This window comes from Papilio xuthus, unplaced genomic scaffold, assembly GCF_000836235.2.
Source record: "Papilio xuthus unplaced genomic scaffold, Pxut_1.1 DF827461.1, whole genome shotgun sequence".
NCBI classification, from domain to species: Eukaryota; Metazoa; Arthropoda; class Insecta; order Lepidoptera; family Papilionidae; genus Papilio; species Papilio xuthus.
In genome coordinates this window covers 2,422,508-2,449,667 of record NW_013531188.1, presented here as the reverse complement: position 1 = coordinate 2,449,667, position 27,160 = coordinate 2,422,508, and the positions used below count along the sequence as shown (strand labels likewise).

The window sequence follows — 27,160 nt, the reverse complement described above, 5'->3', positions numbered from 1 at the left end:
TTTAATTCCGCGCGGTCGGAGTCGCAGACGACAGCTATTATACAATATAATATACAAATAAACAAAGAAAGTTTTGTGGATTTAGTATGCCCTCTTGATTTTTACTGATCTGGGGGAGCTACAAGCGATGGACTGGCAGGAGAAGGCACAAGACAGGCGATTTTGGCGATCTCTTGTGTCGTGGGTCGATGCGCCAGCTGAGTAAGTAAGTAAGTTATATTCTTGAAATCATTTAGTTTGAGTTACAATAATGTAACAATATAAAGTAAATCTTTCAATTTTTAAAGAAATACAGTATAAAATGTTGTGGTAGAATATTTAAAGCTGCAACAATATTCACTAACATTTGTATAAAATGGCCGCGGAATATTTCGACACTGTTGTGCATATTTGTCAAAGGCGTGGAGGCAATTTACACTGTATGCTATATCATATAAAAAACAGTATATTTTATTCAACAAAAATAATAATTTGAAATGCATTTCTTTTTGTTTTTCAAGTAACTAAAATAATTGTTAATTAAAAGCCATTTTAATAAGACCGTAAAATTTACTAAATTGATAATTTTTTGATCATCAGATCATTTAATAATCTTACTAATATTATAAATGCGAAAGTTTAGATGGCTGGATAGATGGATGGATGTTTGTTAAAAGGTATCACTAGAACGCCTCAATGGAACTTGATGAAATTTGGTATAGATGTAAAACATAGTCTGAAAGAACAGCTAGTACAACATAACCGGAGGGAGAAATGGCTCCGCCTTAATAAAGTGTTTTATATATAAGTAAGTTAACTGGAAAGATTTACATTATCCGACGACGTTTTGTCGACACAATCCATTTCACTTCGACTTCTAATATTTGAAAAAAATGATTTCTTTATCGAGATTTTTTTTTAAAATACTATCAAAATTTCTAAGCTACAATTTAATTGAAACACGAGATGAGCTTGATCCAATAAATTACGTTAGCGTACACATATTCTGGTTGAAGTTCTACGGAATGTGGTATAACAATAATTCGTGGAAGGAACTTAACTTTTGGCTTAAAATAATGTACACTTTCATAGTACTTTGGCTTGTTTGTATAATACCGTGTATCGGAGAAATATATTACTTATTACGTCGTGGTGGAAACATCGGTCATATTGCAGAAGGGTAACTATTTATTAAAAAAGTAGCTGTCACTCGCGACCCCTTTCGCGCGGAAATTTAATAAAACATAATTAGTAGCCTATGTGTTCTTCCAGACTACGTTCTGTATGCCAAATTTCATCGCGATCTGTTCATCCGTACCTTCAAACTATATACTTCTTACTATTTTACTAATACTTATAATATTAGTAAAATAGTAAGAAGTAAGACAAGCTTTCTCATTTATTAATGTACTCGGTATTTCTAGACATTAAGAAGCTTTGTATAAAATATTTTGTTAATCAAAGTCTACTAGAGTTAAAATATTAATCTACCAATTATTTCAGGCTCTATTTATTTCTTAGTGAAATGTATACGTATTTCAAACTAATTGTTTTCTGGTACAAGAAGAAAGAGATTTTAAATTTGTTAAATTTCATGAACTGTCCTGAATTTAAGCCCCAAGAGATCGAACACAATGAAATTATTAAGAGAAGAATCAAAACGGCTCGTTTCGTGATGAGTGCGTATACGATGATGTGTGTTGGTGCCGTCTCAGGTATGCTACATACATACACAAACCAGAAATAATATACTTCTGCGTCGCTGCAGTATTTTCCGACTCATAGTGGTCAGGTATCGGTGACCCGCTTCACAAAGCATGGCCACTCCTCCCTAGTCTTTTTGTACATTGGTGCAGGGAGACATCTACAACCACCCTGATTTGGTCAATCCATCTCATGGGCAATGTTCCCCGTGGTCTGGTGCCCTCTACTTTTCCTTGGACCACCAAGCTACGATGCCAAATTTACTATTATAAAAAGCGAAGTAAAGAAACGATGACTGTCGTCGGATATCATTTCGTCGTTGATCTTTTATTTTCATAATTAACGATTACCTTTATAAATTGCCTAGGTTATTTTATCATTTTAAATATTATTATTTATGAAAAAATAAAGCAACTGAAAGCTGAAATATGCTTATAATTTTTTTCTGCTTGTCAGTGAAAGGCTTATCTGTCTATTTCAAGGAAATACAAGTGGAAAAGTATTATAGTTTTATAAAATCTATTCTCAGTTAAGCTGTTGAATCTTTTCATCGTTCACCGGAAAGTGCGGATTTTGTAAAATAAATTTTCACTGGAGTGTTTTAAAATAAAATATGTTTCTGTTACATACAATTAGCATTATATTTGAACAGGTGCTAACTAGATAACTGTAACTAAACCGTTTGTTGTTCCAGTGGGAATATTAATGCCAATAACTGAGAACTTTATAATATTACCAACGAACGTTGAATATCCATATATCGATGTTTATAAATCACCCACATATTACTTCATATATCTTCATCATGTAAGTTTATTCCAATCTATTTTTTTTATTAAAATAAATCTTGCAAATTGCTTTGTGTTTCCTATCTTGGATATCATCATCTCCTTGACCTTATCCCACTTACGTAGGGTCGGTATACGCTATTCGTCCTCCATATGAATGTAACTTCCGTCATCTCAGTCGTCATTCCCTTCTTTCTCATGTCACCTTTCACGCAATCCATCTATATCCTCCTATGCCTTAGTCCAACTCTACGTGTGTATTTCTCTATACTTTTAGACATTATTAGTTACAATCCTTTGGCGCGAATGGCGCGCTTTACAAAGTCAATTGTCAGAATGATTAGTAAGGGGACATAAACGTCGACATTTTAATAAGGCTAGTGTTGCGCGAATACACCGGCACAGTGTCGGATATTCTTCCTAACAATACTTATAACTAAAGCTCTTCTTGTCACATACGATTCCTTCCTCCTCATATCATGCCCATTCCACGCTTACAATTTACTTCTTAATTTCTCGTCTACTGGTGCTACTTTAAGATTTAATCTAATATACTCATTTCGTATCCTATCTATTCTACTCTTGTTACTTCACACATCCATCCATTCACATTTTCGCCACATGCCCTCTTCTCATCCTTCAATTTAACAGCCTAATATTCGGATCCATACGTCACGACAGATTTTACAACAGATTAAGTTAGTATATCGAGTTTAACAATAATTTCCTGTACGCAGATATATTACAAGCCCGCTACATGCATTATTGACGGTGTTATGGATACAATATTGGCCGCTTTTGTCGCATCTGCTAGTAAGTGTTTGAATCTAGTCTAATTTAAAATCTAGTTGTAGAGTCGTTGCGTTATTGAAATTAAAAAAAATATTTTACACTAGACTATTTAATTCTATTAATTTTGTAGAAATTATGAGATAGAAAGAAGATGAATTATATGGGCAGTTAAAGGTTTTATGGTCACATGAGATTTCGGTAAATATTTTGGGATTTTTGAGTTTTAGTACAAAATGTACAGCGTGCATATTATCAATATTTTGGCTTTTATTTAGAACAAGTAGTAGGTCTTATTTCTCTATTAGAGATTATTTAAATATGTTTTCTTTTGTTTCAGTTGGACAAATAGAAATTTTATCGTTTAATTTGAGAAATTTTAAAACAATGGCCAAACGTCGCGACAAAAGACAATCAAAAATTTTTTCACGAAGTCATAATTTTCGCAATGATCATGTGAAATGTGTTTTGAAAAACTGTATTAAACATCATGATGCTATCATAAGGTTTTACAATTTTTAGATTTTTGTATTAAAAAACGGTATAGTACGTGGGTCCCCGACAAATCATGAAGATGTCATGACACGAAAACGGCGTATACGGCACTTTGCGAATTAATACGTTGAATAAAAAATTCGCTCACTACCTTTTTTTTCTAAGCAAATAATAAAAGTGCGCCGTTCACAATTTGTCGGTGACATTTATATGTCTATTTCAGGTATATCACAATGATAGAATCGGCATTCAGTTTGTCGTCAGCTCTACAGTTTATGTTAAGTGTCATGGTACTTTGTTTAGTAGGAATTAATTTTTTATCGGTGAGTTAACTCGTTGTTTATTATATTTAGCATAAACGAGCAAGCAGCCAACAAAAAGGCCAAAATAGCAGAGCGACCACTGTCCGTGAGCCGCAATTGTAGATGCGTTGCCTACCTTTAATCCACGGAGGAGGGACCTCAAAGAAAGCGGACATTTCTCCTTTATTTGCGTCTCCTTCTCCGCAAAGTTCACGTCTCCTACCCACTTCTTCCTTAAAGAAAAGCGACGGGAAAGGAATGTGACATAAAATTACACATCGGACACACACTCATCATAAGAAACGGGGAATCGAATGTGTTTTATGTTCTCACTGTCCAATAGCAATCAAATAAATACTTACTACTTATATTATAAATGCGAATGTTTATATGGATGGATGTTTGAAAATATCTCAGGAACAGCGCAACGTATCTTGATGAAATTTAACACAGATGTTGAATATAGTCTGGAAGAGATAGGCTACTCACTGAGTTTTTTTTTTAATTCAGTGTAGACGAAGTCGCGGGCGTCATCAAGCGATTGTATAAAGAAGTCCGTGTCGCAATATATCAAGTCATAGAAACTGTCGCAAATGCGAACCCATTTTATACGATCATAGAATTTTCCTAACTATTCTAGATTCTAATTCTAATTCTAGATCGAACACCATTTAGATCACTGCATGCAAATAATGTGGATGGCTGTATATTTAACATGCATGTTGACAGAAGTATTCATATTGTGTTGGTTTGGTAATGAATTGATTTTAAAAGTAAGTATTGTTTACATTTTTAAATATAATTCGATTCAAATATTACGATGGCTCTTAGTTATCTACGAGCGTTTGTTCGTGGTTACGTCTAGAGCGGAATTATATGCTGCGATAAAGCTTAATTGGCAATGTATACGCTAAAATAGTAATTATTCGCCACAATATTATGTACAAGCAATTCGAGCCATGGTACAAGATCATTACAGAATGTATCTTGTTATATCTCTATCTTATTTATAAAATTATTGTGTCATCATTTTCGTTCCCATACTCCTCCGAAACGGCTTGACCGATTCTCATGAAATTTTGTGAGCATATTGAGTAGGTCTGAGAATCGGCTAACATCTATTTTTAATCCCGCGCGGACGGAGTAGCGCATGTAATAGTATATAAGTTGGAAATATAAGGCTATTGCTTTTAATGTGTTACTTGTTGTTAATAAAGAAATATAAACAAAAGTTATATTCAACAGAGTCTGGAACTTCGAAACGCAACATTTGATAGTCCTTGGTTAAACATAGATCAAACGACAAAGATGTATATAATTATATTCATGGAACGATGCAAGCGCCCTCTTTTAATAACAGCTGGAAAGTATTTTTCCCTCTCTCTAAGCACATATACCAACGTAAGTTTTTTTATATATTTCTTCAAATATTTAAATAATAATTAAATAATATGGGTATTCTTTCAGCTAATTAATTGGTCGTATAAAGCTTTTGCTGTTATGAGAAATATGAAAAATAATGTTCTGGACAAGTAAATATGAGAGCAGACGTAAATAATATCATACTAAAAAGCTTTGCTTTCTAATTAAATACGTAATTTGGTGAAACATGACCCTTTAGTTTAGTTTATGCACCAAGAAAGAATCATTAAATTGTTGTGTTGTTTTTGCATTCTTATTATAGTAGGTAAAATATTATTTTAGTAGCTGTTTTGCAAAACATAACAATATGTTACATTATGTAGTAAATAAATTATGTAGTATTATAAATAAAGTGTGTTTTAATCTCATATTCCTGAAAAACGATTATAGCCATAATCAACCGTGAGGGAACCGAAGATTATTACTTTGTATAAGAGATACGTAATTAAATGTATTGTAAGATTTCATTTATTTTCTTGGTATTGGATTTACTAGATGAAAATGTTTTACACTTCTTAGTTCCTGGAAGGTTAAAAAGGTCGTTTGAATTATAAGAAAATATCGTCCGGGAGAAAATTAGATATCGCTATACAGGGTCGGCCTTTAATCATATTATCCATGTCTACGAGTTACTTTATTACAAAACAAGCGGTAGCGCGCGACGCAAAAAAAAATGTTGAAACAAACGCGACATACAAATAGACAAACAGAGATTTTGTGGTCATGTCATTTCATTAGATTCGTATTCTTCCGAACTTGGTACAAGTGGTTGGATTTCTAGTTTTTTAATTAACTGTTGCCTATTTACGAACAAAACAAACATGCCTCAATTTAAGTTTGAACATTAACCAGAGAATTTGCAGCGTAGCTTTGGCGGCGAGTGCACCGCGCGAGCACGCCCCATCACTTCAGCGTAACCTAATTCGTCTTGGCGTTTCAGCTAATTAAGTGTTCATTTTCTAGTATTTAAATCTAACCAATCAATTATATTATTCTTTTATTTACATCTTCAGAACACTAGTTAAATAATTAGTACAAATATTGAATACAACTGCATGTTAACTATTTTTTTATTTCAGTAAAGGGGGATTTGCATTGGCATGTTTAATATTGCCTCGACCATTTCTTATTTGAGTTTCAATTGCACTTGAACAATAAAACCTATTATGTATGTCATTCTATTTAAAAAACAGAAAACGATATAATATATCCATCTTTTTCGCCAGCGAAAACAATCTTTTGTTGCCAATGTTATTGTTTAGGGATCGTCCGATCACGTGAGGATCGCAAGATGAGGAAGGGTTCGAAAAAATTAAGGCAGGAAAATTATTCTGGACGAGGGAAAGGACAATAACAAGGCAAATAAGATGTAATTTGTTTTTATTTATTTAAATAATAAACTGATTACTTTTGTGTACGGTTCTATTTTATCTGGAACGTAAGTAATTTCTTTATTATCTTTTTCAAAAAGTAACATCATATTTAGTGTATAAAAATCGCCAAATTTTAAGAGATAATATTAATTAGCAATATTTAAAACAAAGTTAAATTGGGACACCGCAATTAGAGAATTATTTACGGTATTTCTTTTGTGTCCAACATTTATAAATTACTTGAGGTAAAAAATATTTGGAAAAGTTGGCTTCTATTTTCATTTCGTTTTGGGTAAATTATGTTTAGTTACTAATTAATGTAATATTTTAATAGACATTAGATTAATAATTTAACAGTAAAAAGACAAAGTTATAATATAACTAGCTGTCGCCTGCGACTTCGTCCACGCAGAATTAAAAAGAACATAATTATTAGCCTATGTGTTCTTCCAAATTATGTTCTATATGTATACCAAATTTCAGCGAGATCTGTTAAGCCGGTCTGAAGATATCTTCAAACAAACATCCATCCCATTGGCGGATTTACCAGAAGACTGAGTACGCTGGAGACAAGGCCGGCTTATTTTAAGGGGCGACAAATTTTACCCATTTTTTTATTTATAGATTAAAAAAAAAACTGAATTTTATTACATTTCGCCATTTAATCCTTTTTGTTTCACTTTTTTTAGGCATTATTAGTTAGAATCATTTGACGCGAATGGCGTGCTTTCGTTACAAAGTCAAGTGTCAGATTGATTAGTGAGGGGACATAAACGTTGACATTTTAGTAAGGCTAGTGTTGCGCCAGTACACCGGCACAGTGTCGGTTTTTGTTTCTAACACTACGTATTTGTATAGGTAGTATCCATCTAAACATTCGCATTTATAATATTAGTAAGATATGTAAAAGGGCTACACGATTTTTCACAAATCTCAATAAGAGTCAAATATTTAAGGTTGTTAGTCGTTAGTTAATTACACGAAATAACGTCTTGAAAGACCGTAAGGCGGCCTTATCACTTTCAATTCTATCATCAATAGGCGTTACCATAACGATATATTGTCTTGGTTCTCGTAGAAAACCACCATTAATTAGAAGTAACGGCAAACGCCGTTTCTTATTACTGGAAAACACGCGAACGTGTTTTGTACTCGACTTATCAAACGTGAACTTCATTTTCCTTCACTCAATTTGATTTTTGTAACAATTACTTGTTATTCTAGCTATGTTATAAGCATTTTTAAAATCATCGGTGTTAGAAATCTATTTTTTGGCCCTCAACTTCGTCCGTATGGAATTAAAAAAAGAACAAATATGTACCCTGTGTGTTCTTCCAGTCTATGTTCTACATCTGTGTTAATTGTCATCAAGATTTGTTGAGGCCCTTCCGGAGATAGCTTCATACATCCATCCATCCATTTAAACATTTCGCATTTATAATATTAGTATAAGAAGTAAGATTTAAATAATATAGCAAAATTTATTCTCTGTATATTTTGTCTCAAATATTTCTTATCACATGTCACGATCAGTCGCTTAATGGTCAGTAACCTTAGGTTTCTGAAACCAAAATCCCCGTTTAAAACCTATCGTTATCTCTGTTTTGTCAAAGATGAAAGACAGGGATGACGATATATTTTATACAGACATTCTGATTTCAAAAACCCACGGTAAGAGGTCTACACCAATTAACGCGAACAATTAAGTTAGAGAGCCTTTAAAGCCACTCCCTAATTTCGAAATATAAATTATATTCAGCCAGTCATAAATTACAATGTATAAGAAAAAAGTTTTCTATAATTCCGTCGGTACGTTATTAATGCTACCATTAATTTCTGTTAGGAAACTCGACTAGTGTTTATGGATCAATTACATCAAAACTTCTTAGAACTATAGAAAAGTTTAATTAATTTTCCATCTACAACGAATATATAAGATACCTTTAATTACGAAAGCAAAGTTATTAAGACTTTTCAATTGAATGAACGTGCCTTAAAGGTTTCCTTTATAATGTCTAAAAGTACAAAAATGTTACTTAAGAAAATTTGTAAATTAATTAATAATACGGGACTTGGGGATTACTGGAACGAGGGTTCTGTGAAATTACGTAATATTTATATGATTATAACATTCACTGCTTACATAATTATGGTACTTCTTGAAAATCTCGCCGCTTGTTTTGGTGATTTCCCGAAAGTTGAGAAGAATTCATCCGTCATGTTTTCCGTGATACATAACACGGTATTGGCTAAAATGTTTTTACTTTTATATCATAAAAAATCTATAAGGAAATTAAATAGTGAGATGGCTCTACTTGGTGCTGACATGGAAGATGATGTTACAATGAATAAGCAATATAAAAAAGTCAAATATGGACTCCTTTTGTATGTCGTGTCAGTTTATTTATCTCTACTTGCTTATGGTGTAGACAGCTTGAGCAAATGTGTCACCGAAGGTAAATATATTTACACATTTTTTTTTTAATTTTTAACTTATTATTTATACTATTTATTTTAACATTTGCATCATCATCATCGGCTCACCATACGTCCCCAGCAGGAGCTCGGAGCCTACCATAAGTCAGGGGTGATTAACCCATAGTCAACCACGCTGATCAAGTGCTGGTTGACTTCACACATATCTTTGATTTTCCTCACCGATATATGCAGGTTGCATCAAGATGTTTTCCTTCACCGTAACAACCAGGGTTAAATGTACATATGTATCGTAAAAAAAAGTTATTACATGGTGGCATTTGAACCCAGGATTTTAATTAGTTTAAAAATATATTTTGTTTTATTCCAGGTACCCCATTTTATACCGTAGTGACATATTACCCAAGTTATAACAGTACAACTGACGTGGCGAGTGCATTAAGAGTGTTTTTCTATATGACATGGTTGTACATGATGTTGCCAATGATGGCAGCAGACTGTCTGCCAATTGTGCATCTTATTATTATGGCATATAAGTTTATAACGCTTTGCAACCATTTTAAGAATATAAGCAAAGATTTCACTCGAAATAAAACTAATATGAGGAAAGAATCTGCCGTGTTAAAGCTGAAATTTGGTTGCATGCAAGGAATTCTAATGCATCGCAAACTGATCTTGTAAGTTTTGTAAAAACGGTTTAAAATAATAAACACGTTCCAAGTCACGAGAATTTTTACAATGAAAGTTCAAACAAGTCGGTAGCAATGAACGTGAACGAAAATTGACTTTTGTGCTTTTATTTTTCACAGATTAATAAAAGAAGTAAATCGCGTTTTTGGTATTATAATGTCTCTACAAGTGTGCGAGAGTTCGGCTGTGGCTGTTTTATTACTTTTAAGATTAGCAGTAAGTTAAGATTTAATTTTGCAATTATTATAATAACGATTTTATGACACAACTCAATAAAGTGATTTTCAATGGAAACAAAAGCCGTACGCATTATAAGACTGGCTTCATTATGACTTGTTAACTAATAACTCATAAATTATATTAAAATTTAGGGCAAAATTTTGTACCGTTTTTGAAGAAAATTACGCTTACGGATTAAACAAAAGTCAAAGATAACGTGAAGAAGTACATAACCGTATTTTTAATTAAAAAATATTTTATTACTAGCCGTCGCCCGCGAATCCGTCCGTGCGGAATTGAACATAAACTATTGGTCGCAGCGTAATGCTATATAGCATAAAGCCATCCTCTATTAATGGCCTATGAAGAAACAAACTCTTCCGCGTTATAATATTAGTATAGACTGAAAATATTACGGTCGGATTTGTAATGGTCTACCGCTAGTTTGGTTAAATTTTCCAGACAGTTTCACTTAAGTCAAAAAATTTCACCAGACTTCCACCTAGCTATATTTATCGACATGCGCCGAATAAAACAACATTAAAAATTTAGAGCTTAATTGTTTCTCGTCCACACAGTTCTAAAAAAAGATGACGACGACTTTTATGTATATTGTATTTTTTTGCATATTTTGTAATGAGTTCGCATGAATATATTTTTATACCAGAACACAAATACTATCATCAGTCACTTAAAGGTTAAGCTTAACTATGACTTAACTTAGCAGTCTACTAGATTAATATTATAAATGCGTAAGTAAGTTTGTCTGTTTTTCTGTCTGTACCACTTCTCGCGATTAATGTACATAGTAAAGCATGATAGGTTGCTTTTTAATAATAAAAGGGTTTGAAGATTTATTTCTTATATAAATTAATATGAATAAGTTAGTAAAAGTTTTACGCTTAAGTAAATGTGAATTTTTTGTAGGTTTAATAAATATGTTTTGCTATAATGTTTTATAAGTAAAATCATTGGGCTAAATACTAAAAATGCTACCCGAAGACAGTATTCCACACGGACAAAGTCGCGGCAAAGCTAATTAGTGAATATTATCATACTTTCTCTCTCTTTTCTTACTCTTTACAATATATTTGTGAACAATGTTTGGTTTCGCAATATTTTTTTTAATATAAATAATTTATTTTAAACGTTACAGATATCTCCGCGACAAAATTTAACAGATGCGATAATGACGTACACATTTGTAAGTTCCCTATTCATTTTGTTGGCACTTAACCTTTGGAATGCCGGTGAAATTACTTACCAGGTGCGTACAAATTATACTTACCAGGTACGTACATTTAATTATACTTACCAGGTACGTTTATTGAATTAGAAGTACAAGTTAAGTAATCACACTCATAGTATCGAAAGGTCGAATAGCATATTCGATATTACATTGATATTTATTTATAACTTACCAAACTAATTCTAGTCAAAGTTTCGAGACCAACATTATTAATATTACCACTCCATATGGCAATTTTGGCTGAACTAACAAAACGATATTTTTTAATATTATGAATATAAGATTTTTATTAAAATACTAGCTGTCGCCCGCGAATCCGTCCGCGTGGATATATAAAAAACTTAATTAGTGTAGCCCACGAATCTATCCATCCACATCACATCCATCTAAACATTCGCATTTATAATATTAGTTAGTTAAATAAAAAGCAGCTCTTCTAGGCATAAATTCGAAAAATTCGTCTCCTGGCTCTATGCTACCTTCTCACCAATTTTCAGCCATATTAGTAAAGCCGTTTTCGAGTTATAAATAGTGTAACTAATACGACTTTCTTTTATATATATAGATTTGTAAAGTTGACACTATAATACTAGGATAGATCTGTAGATGTTTAGAAGCAACCTTACTTCTTATTAATATTATTATATAAATGCGAATGTTTAGATGGATGGATGTTTGTTTGAAAGTATCTCCAGAACTGCTTAACCGATCTCGATGAAATTTAACATAGACGTAGAACATAGGCTGGAAGAACACATAGGCTACTAATTAAGTTTTTTTTTAATTACGCGCGGTCGAATACGCGAGCGACATCTAGTGAAGTTTTTGAATGATTATAATTTCTTTCCAGGCTTCGCTTTTATCTTTTGAAATATATTCCTGTGGGTGGCATCTATGCAACATGTTTCCACAGCATCAAAGGGACATCAAGTACCTGGTGCTCATTAGTAGTGCGCAAGCGCAGAAGTCACTTATTCTTAAAGCGTTCGCTATACAAGAATTATCGTATGCGACTTTTGTTTCGGTAAGTTTTACAAAACAATAATATCACTTTACTAATATTACGAATGCAAAAGTTTGGATGGATGTTTGTTAGTAGGTACCTCCAAAACGACTGCGCGTATCTGGTTGAAACTTGAATGTAGAACACTATCTGAAAGAACCGCATAGACTAAATAGTTTTTTTTCAATTTCCCGCTAATGTATTATAGTTGCGGGCAAAAGCTAGTAAATAATAAATTAATCTTGGCTACCATTATTATACAGTCTTGTTAATAACATCCTAAACGCGATTCAGTTTCAATTTATAAAATATTTTGACAATTTTTTTATCTAAACTCTCAATAAAGCAATTGCCCAATTACGACTTTGAATTTCCTTATTGGCGCAATAATGATATCAGAGACTTTTTTCGGAGCTGTTATATTTCGGGGAATCTGTCCTTTTTAAAAAGTAACATCTTAATTTACCTTGAAGGTCTATTAAGGTTTTAATCTTAATTTTTTTTATATCTAATTTTTCAGGTTGCCAGATTGACGTATTCGATATTTGCAGTATTTTATAAATGAGTTTCAAGAATCCTTAGAGAAAATGCCTTCTTAAACCGTTTATTTTATTGATATTGTAATATTTTAAACTTCATACTAGCATCATTATCATCATCATCAGCTCACTATACGTCCCTACCGAGGGGCTCGGAGCCTACCCTAAGTTAAGGGCGATTAGGCCATAGTCAACCACGCTGGCCAAGTGCGGGTTGATTGACTTTACACCTATCTTTGAATTACTTCTCCGATATGTAGCATCACGATGTGTTCCTTCACCGTAAGAACGTCGGATAAATGTACATATGTTAATCGGATATCGAAAAACACATTGGTACATGGTGGGATTCGAACCCAGGACCTGCAGATTGCAAGTCAAGTGCTTGACCACTGAGCCACTGACGCTCACATCTCTATCAGCCGTCATATCTGAATTTACACACTTCCTACGCTACTTATTATTTAGTTAGATTTTATAATAAAAAAATATTGAAAATGAAATTTTAATTATTACACCCAAAGTTTACAATATTCATTCTTTCCTTGGCTCTTTTACTAGAGTAAAGGACTTCACTTGCATGAATACATCGATCTTTGTGAAAAATATTAGATTAATTAAATGTGTTAGCTTTTTAAAATAAAATTGTGTATAAATAAAATTGTTCTCTTGTTATTTTGCCAAAAGCAAGCACCTGAGTCGACCTTTTTTTGCCAAGTTCAGTTAATTTAATTTGACTTACGTCTGTGTCTATTGAATTTCGTAAGTAACTGAAAGTAGTTACAGGCAATTTTATTATCGAGTTTCCATTGATTCTGTTAAGGGCGTTAAAAAGAAATCAATTGCTAAGATTAAAGAGAGAAACGTTGAAGGTAATGAGCCTTGTCTTAAAATGACTAATATTAAAAGACTAGCTGTCGCCCGCGACGCCGTCCGCGCGGAATTAAAAAACTTAATAAGTAGCCTGTGTGGTCTTCCAGTCTATGTTATACATTTGTGCCAAATTTCAGCGAGATCCACGCAGCTGTTCTGGAGATATCTTCAAACAAACATCCATCCATCCAAACATATTATTATTATATGAAGTATGATTTATATAATAATAGTAATGGGTGAGTTAAATAGTTTAACATATTAAAAGATTAGATGGTAAAAGGAATAAAACGCCAGTATTATTTAAAAATAAAATGGATTAACTCAACCGCTCTTCAGGTAACTATTGTATATAAAGCCATTCAAACATGACAATACAACAATTTCTAATATTCTTTCTAATATTAGAGAATGATATTGTATTTTATATCAATACGATTCATATTTTATTTTATCCTTTTCTTTGTATAAAAGATAAAACGATACAATTCTCTTTTAAAAGGGAAATTAAAAAGAGAAAAAAAAATTCAACAGTTTTCAAAAGGCTACTTAAACGGCCTTTGTAACATCTAGTTGACCTAATTAGTATTCTGTCCTTAACAATCTGACGAGATCTCTGTTCTTTTATTTCTGTGTTTGCATCATATAAAAAATTTAAACTTATATAACATTATATTGATACAAACTTTACGTAGGATCAGGTTTTATCTTACTAATCTAATAAATGAGAATGTTTAGATGAATGGATGGATGGAAGTTTGTTAGAAACTATCTTTAAAACCTCACACTCTCTTCTCTCTTTCGATGAAATTAAGCATAGATGTAGAGTATAGTTTAGAAGAACACGTAGGCTTCAAATTAAGTTTATTATTGATTCCGCGCGGATGAAGTCGCGGGCGACAGCTAGTGTAATGCAGTAATTAAATCTGTTTAGGGTTATACTGGATGTGGGCGGCACAGGACCGGGCATTGTGACAATCGATGGAGGAGGCCTACGTTCAGCAGTGGATGAATTTAGGCTGAATATGATGATGATGATGATACGAAAGAAATATTACCGTACAGTTCATCACCCGCTTGTCTCGACAATTCGATGTTATAATATCTTATAAGTAATATATACATATAATTCGTATTTTTATAGCTTATAACATTACATATCAAACAAAATTTTACACGTTGAGTACGCGGGAATTCGCTAAATGTTCAGATTTAAAGTACCAAATAAAAGTTACGTATACATTTTTTTGAATTCAAATATTTAAATTACAAATAAACGTTGTTTAAAAAGTTTACGCTTCACTAAAAAGAACAAATTTCAGAGCATTGCTTTCATAATTCACGCGAGTTAAAGTACATTTCTATTTAAAAAGTCTTGTACTTTAAGCGTTTGTAATTTTAAGTATTATAATATTGACTTACCTCTAAATGACATCGCCTCTTAAGTAGAAGGTTGCGCAAATAACCACTGCCCAATGACGTCATAGTCGTGTCACTCCAAGGTCATGTAAATTTACACAATTCTACTCAAATTTAATTTAAATCATCAATTTAATTTATACTATGACAATTCAATAGGTACTCACGCCCCCATATATCCGAGAGTTCGCTAAATTTGCACATTTCACTGATCGATACTGTTTATTCAACTTGTTTATTTTCACACCCGAAATACAATTATTGTACGTTTTCATCGTGGCTTTATTGTTATTACATTCTAAACAAAGTATATTCCGGATGTTTATTTAAATTACTATTATTAAAATTATTATCATATCTCAGTTACGGTTTGCTTAAACTATTTATATTACATACCCTCAATTATTACGTCATTCGTAGAACCGAATAATATGTATAACCCTCCAAAATTAAAGTTATAGCTTAATTGTGGTAGACAATATTGCTTCCACTTACCATATAAATTATACGGAGTATATCACCGTACTCGAATGAACAATAGACTACAAGAAACGTTTTTTTTTATTGTTTTTTTTCTATGTGAAGTATATATTAATAGGAAATAAAAACATTTCAATATACTTAGATGTAGATCGCTTTATTTTCTTTATATTTATTTCAACATCAAATACACGAGAAATGTGTACTTTTCCCACATAAAAACTATATCTAATATTCTCTTACAAATCGGTACATTTTCACAACCATATTACCGATTTATCTAACGTTATGAAATCATTGATAGGTAAAATGCCCGGTTTACATGATTCCAGTCCAGTGATTGCTGTCTGTGCTGGATCGCATTGTGTGAATACCTGTGGGTTTACATTTTTTCAGTTGTAATCCAGCGTTGATTTCGATCTTTTTTACTGGAATAATGTAAACCGGACATTAGAGCGGTCACACCTGAATTGACACATATCGTCATCCCTTACATGTTGTTTAAAAAATTAGAGACAACGATATCTGTCAATAAAAATGTCACTTCGTTAGAATTTCACGATCAGACACTTTTTTAACCAATAGATTACGCTACTGAATTTGTATGTCTCGTCATTGTCAAACATACATACAGATTTTTACTATATACAATTTTAAAAAGGTTAGTTGTTATGCTTTTAGCAAAACAATTTCCTTAATAGTTGAATTTACAAGTTTTTAATTTGTAATAAATTAAAATGAAACATATCAATCTGATATTTTAATAGTATTTATATTATTCGTTGTTTATACAATATATTTATTAATATTTTAACTTATTAATTATATTGTAATTACAGTCAGAGTACGTCGTACAAATATTTTGAAAGCGTTTGGAAATTATCAACTAAAGTCAACAAATAACTCATAACCTAAAAGCATTAACTAATTTAAAGTACACACAGAAACTTTTGAAACAAAATAAAGTAAAATATATTTTGTCTGTGGGTTTTGGTAATGGAAATCAACGCTAACAGTACTTAGGTTTCCAACTAGGTACAGAGTTATTTGTATAAAGAAAGAAGTTTTAGGTTGTATATGATTATAAAATTACAACAGTACAGTCAAACAAGGATATCTTTGCGGTGAGTGTGGCGCTGCTACCATGGTTGGTTCTGTCAAAATACATAAAACCTATCTAGACATAAATAATTATATAAAAGAAAAAAATGAAATGACGGCTACAGTACAAAGATGATCTTGTTACATTTTTTGACGTTGACAGAGGGGCGTTAGTGAGCTGTCATAATTTACTTTAACTTATGCCCACCGGGTCAGATAGCCTTGTCGGTCTATAGAAGGAAAACAAATATAAATTAAGAAAGTAGGTTATCTGTATGTATATATAAAATCTATTAATAAAACAGCTTGAACTTTAAGCTTTTTATTTGGCCCACCCACTTAAAAGACTTAACAGTAAATTTACGTAAAAAAATCTGGTATTGTGGATACGAAATGTATGTTAATAGCAAGGTGAACACACAGACCTGGTGTTAAGAGTACGCTAGCCATATGAGGCAACAAAGTGTGTACCAAATGCGTTATTTTATTTCAGAGTTGATTATTAACTGAAAAAAAAACTAGATTTTTAATCACCTGCGAAGAAAGAGTATCGGTAGCTTATAAGCTAGGTTCCTTAATATAAAAAGACCGGGTTCTCACCTTATTCTGGAGGTGGGGCTTGGTCTTTTAAGGTAACGCTCAGAAGAACTCTCGGCTGAGGTAGCCACTCGAAATGGACTATAGTCCGCGTTGGAAGCGTATTATGGTCTGCAACTTAGGGGCAACATTTACGGCAGAGTCGTGGAGGAAAGGAGTCTTGGTATTGCGATGAACTAATATTAACAATTATCACCTGGGTTAAAAGGTACTTCAGGTCAATGAACCAGGTGAAAAAAGAGAAAAGCGCTGGCTTAAATGAAACATTTATTCCATAGAAATTATTTTTGCTGTTTCAAATCAATACCGAAACTTTGTAAAGGGTATGTCTGCCACGTTTAACTTCGTTAATATGAAGTGTAACGCCGTGAGTTGTCACTGCGGCAGCGTTTATAGAAGCTAATATTATTATGACAGTTTTTTTTTTAATAATAAAATCAAAATATTATATATATATAGTTAATATATTTTATGTACAATTTATCATCATTTTATCTCACAATTTCTACAAAATTATAATATATCCGACGAAAACAAAAATTTGTGCTTACACACAGTGATGTTTGTTATAAACATATGGATTTGGTTTGGAAAAAAACCTGGTTGCGAATATCTGAAAAAAAAATCCATACGCATTCTGTTTTCAAAATTATTTTTAATGCCAAGAAACTGTATTGTAAATTGTTTGTTATAGAATTAATTTGATACGACACAAAATACAATTCCAAGTTATTTGAAGATAGAATTGTGAAAATTAATAATAGTGCTTTTAAAAACCTGGCGCATCAGAATTGGTCACAGTCAATTTAGTTAAAGGAATTCAATGTATTTAGTCAACTTTGACTTAAGAAATATGTAAACGTACAATGGATTATAAAATTAATAATAACATTGGTCATAAACATAAAGATAACAATTGCAAGAAATATAATATAGTTAGCTAAGAGTATGGATATAAAAGATGATCTTGAAGAAGTATTTACAACGTACATTGTTAGTAATGTAGTTATTATGAAGTAATTGAGACGTATAGAAGTGCCAGAGCCCTGTATAGCGGCGGGATGCTCACCGCTTAGCACGTGGACTATCACCGACGCAGGGTCTGAACAAAAAAAAAACCTTAGTTAGATCGTCGAAATTAATTAACGTTACATTAAGTGAATCGCAGCCATCAAATGTACATAATTTTTTTATTATAGAACAAAAATTTTAACAGTGGTAGAGCCCGCTTTAACATCTTCCCACGAATCGGCCCGGCTCGCCCGGTGAAATAACACGACCACACAGAAGACAGGCGTCAAGTGGAAACTGTTCCGCGTTTCATCTGATGAGTGTGCGTCCCGGAGGCCTAATTTAGTCCTCTTTCCCTTCCCATCCTTTTCTTTATAAGGAAAGGATGGGAAGTGGAACTGGACTTTCCGGATGAGAGGATGCAAGGAAAGGGAATATATTTTCTTTCTGTGCATCCTCTCCTCCGTCGATTAAATGTAGGCAACGCAAATGCGATTGCGTATGTCTATGGGCAGCGGTCACTTCGCTATTTCAGCGATTTCGGGTGGCCGCTCGCTCTCTAAAAAAAATTACATCTACAATACAGACTTGAAGTCTAGATACATAGTCTACATAACATAATGCTGAAATATTTATACAAAAACTTATTGTCATCGCTTTCATAGTTACATATAAATAATATTTTTTGTTAGGGTGCAATTTACTTAAGGATGTCCATACAACTATCGCTCTACCACTGTTAGTACAAATAAAAATCTAAAGCGAATGCCAATTGCTTTCCTAAAAAGTGAAGTCAAATTGGGTCGTTACTGTGGATGCGATATCGTTTCGGCTGAAGTGCACGAGAGGGCAGTGCAGTGCAGGTCGTTTAACCACTTCACTACCATTCAAATTAAATTGCCGGTTGGTTTTTTTACATGACGATTTACAGATAACATGGCAATACAAAATATTTACTTACTACTAACACTACATAAAACATACGTAATTCTGATTCAATGTATAGTTAAAGAATTAAATTCGCTTCCCACTTAGGGTCGTATAGCGTACAGCAAATTATTATATTACTATTAGAGCTATAATTTACCATGTATCTTGACATGGTTTTGACCTAATTGCATTGTGAATACAAGGGTTTATCCAATGACATTTCATTAAAATTCATCGTAAATAGATATCCTTTGTGACTGTTCGTACTTATGATTTATTATACAGTAAATTCGACTTACCTGAACTGCTGGGCGCACATGTATAGTTCCCAGAGTCTTGTGGTATAGCTCTAGCTATTAGCAGACGACTGGTCCTCGTCTTTTGGTCAGTCAATACATTTATACCACCTCTTTGTGCGTAGTTCACTACGTCTTTGTCTCGAAACCAATATATGAAACTGCGGACCGAAAACAATATGATAAAGTTACGTGTTTTTAAGCGTCTGACTTAGGAAGGTAATTCTTTTTAGACATTATTAGTTAGAACCCTTTGGCGCGAGTGGCGCGCTTTCGTTACAAAGTCAAGTGTCAGAACGATTACAGAGAGGACTAGGATAAATGTTGACATTTTAGAAAGGCTAGTGTTGCGCCAGTACACCGGCACAGTGTCGGATTTTCTTCCTAACAGTTTTTACTTGTTTATGTATGTTTTATATGTTAGACCTCCTTTAGTGTAAAAAGTGTAAAAGACAAAATCGAATTTAAAAAGAGAGATCTCATTCGATACGTATTCTTTTCCTGAGTGTCACAGACGATCGGATTTTGTTTTTATTTTGATAAACAAATAGTGTTTCTTATTTTTATTTTAATATAAACAATAGCTTTGACAAATACCTTGGCGCTTCCGGAGCATCCTTTGTTACGCAAGTTAGATTGATATCCGATCCGCTTCTAACGAACAATTCGTTTCCATTTAAAATTTCCGCCTTCGAAACTGCATTAATAAAGGTATAAATCGTATGATTAACAATTTAAAATAACACAATTGTATTTAATGTTTTTTTTTATTGAGAACAAAACGAATAAATTTGTTCCCAATAAAAAACAAAATGTCAACGTTACACAGATCAAAAGAATTATAAAGGAAAATGTGACTGTGGGTGTGCGGTGATCACTGGAATCACCTGAGTTCATTTTTTACTATTTTTCAGTATTCAGCATTCATACTCGTATTTCATTGATAAAGTCAAGTAAATTAAAAGTTTTTCAACGAACCGTTCTGTATTAAAATACGTTTTGTATATATTATATATAATATAAAGTTTTTTATAGTAACAATACGAGCGTTTTGATTAATCGCTTTTGAAAAATCTTGTTATGTATTCGTAACGTAAACTGGTGAAAAGTGCAAGAGGAAAAACAACATAAAACTGTGCTGGTAAAACTAAGCGTCAAAAATACCTAGCAACAACAGTCTGACGTGGAATATTCTGTATTTCTGGATATGACGGGTAAAAATTTGCATGACACGCTGTGAAAGTTTTTTGAAAAAACTTGACTACGAAATTCTTTACATTTGTTTTAAAGAATAAAAGAAAGAAATTATACTATTTTAGTCAGGTCATTTTTGCTTACCTACAACACTAAGTCGAAAAGAGAGACTGATCTTTGGTTCTGTGGACACTTGACATTCGTATGCACCCGAGTCAGCGGGTTTGACCGGTGAGATTCGCAACGTCCACTCATCTGAGCCCTCCGGGTGGAGAGACACGAAGCGACCATCACCGCTGTATGTGTGCACTCCTACTGATATTATATGCAAGTCACGCTTTCGAATCCATGAAACCTGTAAATGTTTTATTATTACCACCAACATATTACCATTTTACCATCCTATTACCACCAGTAATATTAAAATTTATTAGGCGCTGATAACAGAATACAAGACGCGTTCACTAATGTACCTATACGAAACATGAATTTCGACTGCCGAAACATCTAAATATATAAAAAAATGCATGTTTTTATGCAGTTTTTTTGTAGTGGAAACCCACGGTAACTAGTGCCCCGTATGTGTAGTATATAGGTATATAGGTAGGTAAAGGTAGTTCAGTTTTTACAGCGACTTTCCAAATGACAAATAAGAGTTACTAGGAATACTTTAATAAACGTTAAAATGAATAGTTAAACGATCCATCTCATAGAGTATTAGTTATTAACGTCTATGTAAGGTAAAGTCAAAAATAATTAATGATGCAATCAAGAAAAACCACGTATAGTTTCGTACGAAAGTCCTAACCTGAGTTTCTGAGACCAAAATCCCCGTTTAAAACATATTGTTATGTCAAAGATAATGAGAGGGGTAATATGTTTCATGCAGCGATTATGGTCTTTGACATCAAAGGCTAAGACAGTCTCACAGACAAATGAATAATTTTATAATACTTACAGATTTGTCAGCAAGGTTCCTCACTCTGCACAGAAGGAAGGCCGCCTTTCCGATTGTTGCTGCAACTTCGCGCTTCGTGTTATTGTCAAAGTAGGGCTGCCCCAAATGGTCCCAGTGACCAGGACGTGCTGACACCCCTATTACACAAAAAAATACTACGTTTAGATTGGGATAGACTTACGTCTACTGGAGACCTATGTGGACTATAATATAAGTATTATTTATAAAAAGATTAAACATTATAAATGTATTTAAAATCATTTATGAATTTTATAGCGTTTTTTTTAATATTTAGATTTTTTGACTTTAGCAACACTTAATAAATAATTCCTAGGTGAAAAAACATGTTTCATGTTAAGAAGACGTAACGAAATACATGAAGATTATACATAAAGTTTAATATGTTTAATATAGAAAACAGTATAAAGGCGTTAGTTTGATGTAATTAATTGATCAGTTTATTGTTTTTTGCTATTAATATTTTTCAGGATTTACATTATGTTGTCTTTGTGTAAACTTTTTATGAATAACTGAAAAAAATAGAGCACAAAATAATTTTACACAATTCCTTTTTCCTTCCTCTTTGCTCAAGTAATGTCACAGTGTAAGAAAAAACCTTTTTTGATTTTTATGACTATCTCTTCATCCTCAGTTCATCCTAGCCAAAGTTTCATCAAATTTTTCCAGTCGTTAGAGAAGCCTACCACAAAAGGAATCAAGCTGCCAACGACAGTTTTTCCGTCTATGTATACTTAGGGGCCTATATGAGGTCAATAGGAATTTACTAAACTAGCGCGTAAAATCTTCCGCCCCCATCAACGCTTCTAACAACAGGTCAAACGGTGGTCTACCGCTGGCTTATTCATCTTAAAAAATACATAGAGAGGACAAATAAAAATCAATTGTATTCACACAATCTTATTAACATTATAAATGGGAAAGTTTAGATGGATGGATTTTGGTGACATTTGGGACAGATGTAGAACATAGTCTGGAAGAAGACGTTGGGTACTTATAAGTTATTTTTAATTCCGCGTGGACAGACTCAAACAGCTAGTATATGTATATATTAAAGACTAGTTATAGCCCGCGACGCCGTTTGTGCGGAATTAAAAAACTTAACTTTTCCTTAAAACCTTCTTCAGACTATGTTCTAAATCTATGCCAAATTTCACCTAGATCTGTTCAGCCGTTCCGGAGATACCTTTAATCAAACATCCATCCATCTAAACATTCGCATTTATACTATTAAGATTAAAAATTGTAACGTTCACATTGCCTGTTGCTTTAACAAAAAGGGAACAGTGAATCACCATAAATAGAATCTACGTTAGTTTAGTAAACAATGGCTGGAATAGACTTTATTGTTAGTCAGTCTAGTTTGTGCAATGTAAATAAATACGGTCTCTACAGTACTCCAGGATATTGTAAAGTGGACGTGAAGTACGTAAGGTTTTCTATATCAAAGGAAAGTATTATATTACACAGTGTTCTATAAAGTTCTCGGAAATAAATGAAGAATGTTGGACATATTTTTCTTACTGTCGCGTTCCAGTGCCGAAACATCAACTTCGTCTCTACTTAAATCAAAAACTTGTTATCTCAGTTTTTTAAAGAGAAGAAGCAAGATTCACATCTTTTTTATGATTCTTCAGGCAGTGATTGTTCACACTACGAAAGAAATTATAGCTTCTTACTAGTATGCCGATGGTTTTAGAATAAGGTGGGCGGGAAATTGTTAAATTTATCTTGCTGAGGGCATATCAATCCGTGGCATTCCAATGCAAAAATACCAATAAAAACATAACATATAAGGACATGTTTATTATTTATTTGTATAATTTCATGCAGTGAAAACCTACGGTAAGAAGAAATCACGATAACAATTCTGTTTTAATAGTGAAGTTTACTACCTGCAAATAAGTCAGCGGCCAAACGATTTCTTTATAAAAATAGCGAAGTGACAACTGCAAATAGACAACCTTTAAAGGACAGAGGAGTAGATATTCTAAAAAAAGATATTTACCCTTCCTGTTTGCTTTTGAATGTCTGTAAAATTGCAGACATTATAGAGAAGAGCTGAATAGTCCCTAATACTGTGCTATGTGTGTCAAGTCCTTCATTAAGACATGTGTCTTTGACAGTGTTAAGAAAATGTTCACAAATACTTAGTAGTATTTCCATTTAGGCGAAGGTAGAGTTTCAATACAGCAAATGCAAAAAAACAATTATCACATAAAGATTTTGTTACAAGAACAATTTAGTATTACATTTAAATTTATATAAAGTACTAGTTGTTGCCCGCGAATCCGCCCGTGCGGAATTACAAAAAAACATGTTTGTTCATCCTGACTGTGTTCTATATGTATGGTAAATATCATCGAGATCCGTTCTGCCGTTCTGGAGATATCTTCAAACAAACATTCATCCATCTAAATATTCGCATTTATAATATTAGTAAGATATATTTACGATATAAATAATTGTCTCACCAAACAGGAACACAAATCCAATAAAAGCCACCCACATCTTGATATTGTTATTTTTCACATCACAAATATTAATCCAACTGTTGAATATCAAAACACTTCACTGCATTGTATATTTTTAAAACCTATAAATAAAGACATCGTTAAATACAAGTCAATATTAATCAAAACAAAATGACTCAATTTTTTTCTTTTTAAATATTTGTAGTTATTTCTTACATTTAAAAATAATTTGTTTATAATTTAAATTGAAAGAAAATAACATCAGTAACAATAATTAATAATTTTATGAATTAATTTAAAAACTTAAAATAACATAAGTTACTGAAAAAAGAAACTAATAAAACAAATATATTGAAAACTAAAATTTGGAAGTAATAAGATTTACAAATGAACTTGGTTTCAGGTAAATTTCCTAAACTTACTTATTTTCATTGAAAAAACACACCACTTTGACAGAAAATTTTTACTTAAAAAGTTACCTAATTAAACAAACCTAAATAAAATCAATTCTCTCAACTAAATTCCATCACTGATATTTTTAAATTAATTTTCTTTACCAATATAATAATAATTTTGATAAATGTCGCATAATTATTATCGAATACAATTGGTAGAGGTATTTGGTGTGTCCGACACGGGGATGAGACGCGCGGCCGGTACGGGGTCGCGGGGTCGACTACTCTACCGGGATGAAATGGCGCGGCGGCGCGATACTATGTGCGCAGAAATAATCCTTTGCTTCCAACTTTGAAAATTGGCACTCGCAAGAGGTTTGTTCTACCCCCCTCTGATGTTTGAATACATCACTGTACCTATCTACATTCATAATATAAACCTAAAGACTTTGTTTGAATGCGTTTAGAATCAGTTCAGAATCTCTAAATGCATTCGTTTTTTTTATATTTGATCACTCAATAATTAAATAAGGTTTACAATAAACTGGATTAGAGTATAGACAACATTACAGGTACATATTTAGAATAAAACCGAAAGAACATCGTTGGCCGAGAAGGATGCGCCTGATAAAACCGCTAGGCAAATCTTCACTATTAAATATAGATACGTCATATTATTTCATTTAAATACAAATAAAAGAAAATTATTACGTACTTTCTCTTGTTGCTACTAGATGATTAATTCAATTTTTGCGACATTTCATAATGTCGTTAGTAAAATTACAAGCTGGCGATAATAACAATTTTATGGTGACATATATAAAACACAGGCGCCAACAGTGCCCGAAACACAATGTACCATTAAGGGGTTTAAATTTATGATGTGATCGTGTGGTTTAATATCGGCTTCTCTTATATAATGTTGTTAGCAACTTTTGTTTATTGAGTTTTAGCGTACACTGCGTTTGTGAACGTATTTTGATAAATTACAAACATTATCTCTCAAAGTTTACTGTTAATAAATTAAATGAAAACGTATTCATAAGTGTTATTAAAATATAAATTTTATAATAAATCATACTCCATACTAATATTGTAAATACGAAAGTATATGTGGATGGATGTTTGTTACTACGTATCTCTAAAACGGCTTAACGGATCTCGATGAAATTGGACCCAGATGTAGAACATAGTCTGGAAGAAGACGTAGGCAACTTGCTAAGTGTTTTTTTTTTAATTCCACGCGGACGAAGACAAACTCTAGTTCAAATATTATTTTATTTGAAATTTATTTTAACACTAAAGCCTATACAGCTCTAGTTTTAACTGTCTGACTGTTGACTTAAAACGTACGCGTTTAGGCAAATCGTAACTGTGCGTTATACAGTATGTTCTCAGATATCACTTCTAAACTTGAAAGTAGGCTTGGCGATCATTTGCGAATTTGTACACGCAGTATTAGGATAACTATAATATAATTATGTTATCCTAATACTGCGTTAAGTTATTTATAAAGTTCTTTTTTTAAAAAAAAGATAAGTTATTTCAGGACAAATTCATTCTTCATTCATTTAATTCAACAATACATTTAACACCCACTATAATAAAAACAGTACAATAGACTGAAAATGAATAAAGAACACAACATAGTCCGAGCCTTAATTCTGTGATTCAATTCTGTAGTGCGATACGAGGGCTGTCTTTTATGTTGTCGCGTTTAGCGCAGCGATTATGACGTTATCCGCTATAGCTAAATGATAGGGTTCTAATCTCAAATCAAAATGAGTTAATAGTTTTGAATTTATTAAAAACAATTTTATAACAGCGTACTAAACGCAGAAAATATAAATTTTTGCATGTCTCCAAACATTAGCTAAACTTATATCTAACCGTAGGGTTTCACTGACAACACTGGCTAACATAATAATTATTGCTGTATTTAAGGAAAATGAAAGAGATGAAAAATTTTTTTTTACAAGTATTTTGACAGTGGAAACAACTATTTTTAGAAGTAGACAACAGCACAATAGGTAAAACCGTAGAGCGCAACTAGTTATATATTTAATAACTGAAATTGAAGCACGAACCCATTTTCATTTTATAAAGACTCAAACATTTTTACCGACGGATATATTACAGTAGAATATTAAAAATGGTTACTTCATTTTTGTATTATTTATTATTCATTACAAAAATGATTGCATATTTTAATGATTTTCAAAAGAGTACAAAAGATGGCGCTAATGGAGACCACATAGCTTAATATGCTTGTACAATATGACGGTTTAATATTTCAATTTCCTACTTTTTATATCACCAATGTATTTGAAAGGATATGTCGCGCAAATTTGACCGTAAACTAATCAACAAAAATCACGAAAAAGGAAGGAGCTTCCTTATATAGATGGTGAGAGGTATTATCTAAA

General features: G+C 32.5%; 3 protein-coding genes across 3 annotated transcripts; 2 read left to right on the top strand and 1 right to left on the bottom strand.

Moving 5' to 3' along the window:
- Positions 1 to 127: 127 nt before the first annotated feature.
- On the top strand, positions 128 to 5,593 carry Or-44 (olfactory receptor 44). Its single transcript, XM_013314198.1, has 10 exons — positions 128 to 180; positions 890 to 1,159; positions 1,483 to 1,694; positions 2,378 to 2,490; positions 3,209 to 3,284; positions 3,601 to 3,766; positions 3,979 to 4,078; positions 4,717 to 4,830; positions 5,303 to 5,458; positions 5,525 to 5,593. Exons 1-10 carry the CDS (start codon positions 128 to 130, stop codon positions 5,591 to 5,593), a joined length of 1,329 nt encoding a protein of 442 aa, XP_013169652.1.
- A 2-nt stretch (positions 5,594 to 5,595) lies between these two features.
- On the top strand, positions 5,596 to 13,014 carry Or-8 (olfactory receptor 8). The gene is made up of 7 exons (XM_013314197.1): positions 5,596 to 5,607; positions 8,945 to 9,308; positions 9,659 to 9,965; positions 10,098 to 10,194; positions 11,354 to 11,464; positions 12,297 to 12,470; positions 12,970 to 13,014. Exons 1-7 carry the CDS (start codon positions 5,596 to 5,598, stop codon positions 13,012 to 13,014), a joined length of 1,110 nt encoding a protein of 369 aa, XP_013169651.1.
- Positions 13,015 to 17,128: 4,114 nt separating this feature from the next.
- On the bottom strand, positions 17,129 to 24,784 carry LOC106119281 (defective proboscis extension response 4). The gene is made up of 8 exons (XM_013314196.1): positions 24,762 to 24,784; positions 24,340 to 24,461; positions 21,848 to 21,984; positions 21,034 to 21,244; positions 20,293 to 20,392; positions 19,699 to 19,856; positions 18,368 to 18,560; positions 17,129 to 17,132 (listed from the first exon to the last, which is right to left on the bottom strand). The coding sequence occupies exons 2-8, from the start codon at positions 24,374 to 24,376 to the stop codon at positions 17,129 to 17,131; spliced, it is 840 nt and encodes a 279-aa protein (XP_013169650.1). The 5' UTR covers positions 24,377 to 24,461; positions 24,762 to 24,784.
- Positions 24,785 to 27,160: the final 2,376 nt, after the last annotated feature.